This window comes from Otolemur garnettii, unplaced genomic scaffold, assembly GCF_000181295.1.
Source record: "Otolemur garnettii isolate 467f Iridium unplaced genomic scaffold, OtoGar3 scaffold00101, whole genome shotgun sequence".
NCBI classification, from domain to species: domain Eukaryota; kingdom Metazoa; phylum Chordata; class Mammalia; order Primates; family Galagidae; genus Otolemur; species Otolemur garnettii.
The window spans coordinates 54,613-58,050 of NW_003852496.1; the positions used below are offsets into that span (position 1 = coordinate 54,613).

A 3,438-nucleotide genomic window follows, 5' to 3' on the forward strand; every position below is an offset into this window, starting at 1 on the left:
TGAAATAAGAGCCTTCAGGTGGGGGGAGGGGGCAGTGACCCGGGATAGAGTGGGGAGGCTGGGACTGCAGTGAAATAAGAGCCTTCAGGTGGTGGGGGTGCTCTGTATTTCAAGTCACAGCCACATACATATTTTTTTGAGAGTCACTGATACACGCACTTGAAACTTGTGAGTTCTTAATGTATCCATTTATACCTTAAGGTGATTTAAAAATAATAAATGAGTCTCAATGTGCAGATACTGTGACTGTTCTCCTTTGACAGACTTCTGTAATGAACTATATTAACACAATAGGTCTTTTTTCCTTTACCTATTTTATGTACTTGTAAAGAATTACAACAAAGATATGATCATTGTAGAGAAATGTTTAAATGCAATTAAGCATTATGAAAAGAAAAATGTAACACCAAAAATACCTACATGGCAGAGATTATTATCAACATTTTTAGCCCTCCCAAACACTGACCAAAATAATGGTGCACACAAAATCATGTGTGCATGCCCATCACAGGAATTTGTACATGTGTGTGCACACACCTCCATCATGTTACCAGCTACTTAAAATATTTCAGTGCCCTATAAGACTCTAACCAGGGGTGTCCACCCATTTGGCTTCTTTGGGCCACATTTGAAATACAAAGTTGTCTTGAGCCACACATCAAATACACAAATACTAACAAAAACTGATGACCAAGAAATATCTCTGTGCATAATTTTCATCATACCTGACACCACAGAGAAGCAAAAAGGTCCTCACACATGTGGCTCACAGGCCACAGGTTGGACACTCCATACCTGATCACGTGTTAGTTTCCTCTTGCTATTTAGTGGCCTAAATCAAATCTATCCCTTGATAGTTCTTAAGGTCAAGACTCTGATATGAATTTTATGGGGATAAAATCAAGGTGCTAGCAGAACTTCACTCCATCTGGAAGTTTCAGGGGAGAAGCTATGTCCTTGCCCATCCCAGAACAGAGAGCTGTATGTGTAACCTGCACCCCTGGCCAGGCCCTCCCTGCATCCTCCAAGTCAGTGGTATAGCACCTTCTCTCTCTGACTCTGCTCCATCACTCGGTCCTTTTCTCTTCTGTATGAAATGCCCCCCTACCTCTCCTACACCAGGACCCCTGTGGTTATACTGGGCCACCTGGATGATCAAGACTATCTCCCATCCCAAAATCCTTGCACTCCACCCACCTCTCAGCCCACACCCAGCCCCCTGAACTTTGGCATTGCTCTCCTCTTGGTTCTTTGAACACACCATACCTAGGGGACGTATCAGAGTAAGGGAGAACCCACTCTGTGTAGCAGAGGGAAGAGAACCTCCATTGCCTGGGATAGCCAGATGGGGAGAGAAGAACTGATAATACTGGGGACTATGCTGTTTAAACTACCCAAAGAAGACCCTCCAGGGGCAGGTGTTCACTGAGTCATCCAGAGAACAGGTGCCATTAACAGAGGCTGTCTGCTTAGGCAAAATAAAACTTCCTGTCTCCTCTGAGGAATTCTTCATCAGGCCCACACTATGCCCTGTGGCTCCCATGTGCCTGTGTGGAAAGGGTGGGCTCCACACAGGTGGAGGGTCCAGGTGGCTATAGGGTGAACGCAGTGGCATGCAGATGCAGGGGTCACAGAGATACACACCACAAACTGACATGCAGGTTATAGGAGGATAGGAGCACTGGGCACATCCCTCATAAGCAGTGCTCCCTGGCCTGGGACTCAGAAGGATGGGCCAGAAGGACAGGGACAGCATCACGAGAGACCGAAACCCAACCATACTGTTACTTCGGAAACTCTGAATATCCCTGCATGCCTGGGGGGCCCAGGAGTGGGGTGTGCCTGTCACTTACAGCTGTGGAGAGCCTAGATGCCAGCGTCATCTCCAGATTCCCCTTGAGGCCCACGAGAGGTGGCACCAATGTCAAAAGGTCTTTAACTTCCATAAATACAGGCCAATGCTGGAGGAGAAAGAATAAGGAGATAAATGTAAACACATTTCAAGCATCTTGAGAGAATCCTCTGCAAGCTTCTTTTCACTCTCTATAAAATGAACAAAACTAAGTAAATTCTTAAATGGCTGTAAACTAAACAAAAAAGGTTGAAACTGAAATGTTTTAATACCAACTACTGAATCAGCATTAGCAGCCCTAGGCAAGCCAAGGGCAGGGCCAGCTCAGAGGCCATTTGGCAGAACAAGGGTCATCTGGTCTGCAGAATGTAGAGAGGTGTCTCAGTTACTGATTCTAAACCTGGATATTTCTCATGAACTAGGACACTGTGTGACACCTGGAAAGATGCCAGTTGCTGTTGCCCACAGGGCCCTTCACTCTGATCTCAGGTGCTTGGGGCTGAGTGGAGATATGGCCAACTAATCTGTGGGGCTCAGGATTTTTAAAATCAGATATGATATGTTTCTATCCCATATCTCTATTAAACGTCAAAAAGTAAATAAATAATTAAATGAAGGGATTCATGCTTCAATAAAAGTGTAAAACATTTATTTTATGGAGACAAAAATGATTCTTACCTGTTTAACATGTAATTAGAGTCCTCCCCAAAATCGATTTTTAATATTCCATCTGATGCTACTAATTTATTTTGCCTACCTGGCCCCGATAGAGACCTGTGACCCCTACACTAGAACTTCCTGCTAGTTTTGGAATTCTAGGCCAAAAAGCAAATCCCTGCCTCTGAGACAGATGGCCTAGGGTCTTGTCTAGGCCGTGGGCCAGAAGAGGTTCCCAAAGCAACCCAGCAAGGGCTATCTCAATACCAGGTCCTGAGATAAATGGAAACAGCTTTTCAGTTTCTCCCTTGACTTCTTTTTTTTTTATTATTAAATCATATCTATGTACATTAATGCTATCATGGGGTACAGAGTGCTGTTGCTATATACAATTTGAAATACTTTCACCAACTGGATAACATAGCCTTCATGTCATTTTCTTATTCTGTTAAGACATTTATATTCTACATTTAGAGAGATTCACATGTACCCTTGTAGGATAAACCATAGGCATGACCCCACCAATCACCCTCCCTCCACCCATCCTCCCTGCTCCCCTCCCCTCCCTCTCCCCTTTCCCCATATTCTTGGGCTAAAATTGGGTTATAGTTTTCCTATGAAAGCTATAAATTAGTTTCATAGTAGGGCTGAATACATTGGATACTTTTTCTTCCATTCTTGGGATACTTTGCTAAGAAGAATATTTTCCAGCTCCATCAATGAAAACATGAAGGAGGTAAAGTCTCCATCTTTCTTAATGGCTGCATAGTATTCCACGGTGTACATATATGACAATTTATTGATCTATTCATGGATTGATGGGCTCTTGGGCTTCTTTCATGACCTAGCAATTATGAATTGGGCTGCAATGAACATTCTGATACAAATATCTTTATTGTAGTGTGATTTTTGGTCTTCTGGATATATAC

At 43.4% G+C, this 3,438-nt stretch overlaps 1 protein-coding gene across 1 annotated transcript in view; it reads right to left on the reverse strand.

Annotated features, from left to right (window-relative positions):
- The window catches only part of SLC41A3 (solute carrier family 41 member 3), a 98,260-nt gene that overhangs the window by 50,561 nt on the left and 44,261 nt on the right, over positions 1-3,438 (reverse strand). The window contains exon 3 of the mRNA XM_003796175.3: positions 1,854-1,961. Within this exon, the coding sequence (XP_003796223.2) occupies positions 1,854-1,961 (108 nt within the window). The remainder of the gene's footprint in view (positions 1-1,853; positions 1,962-3,438) is intronic.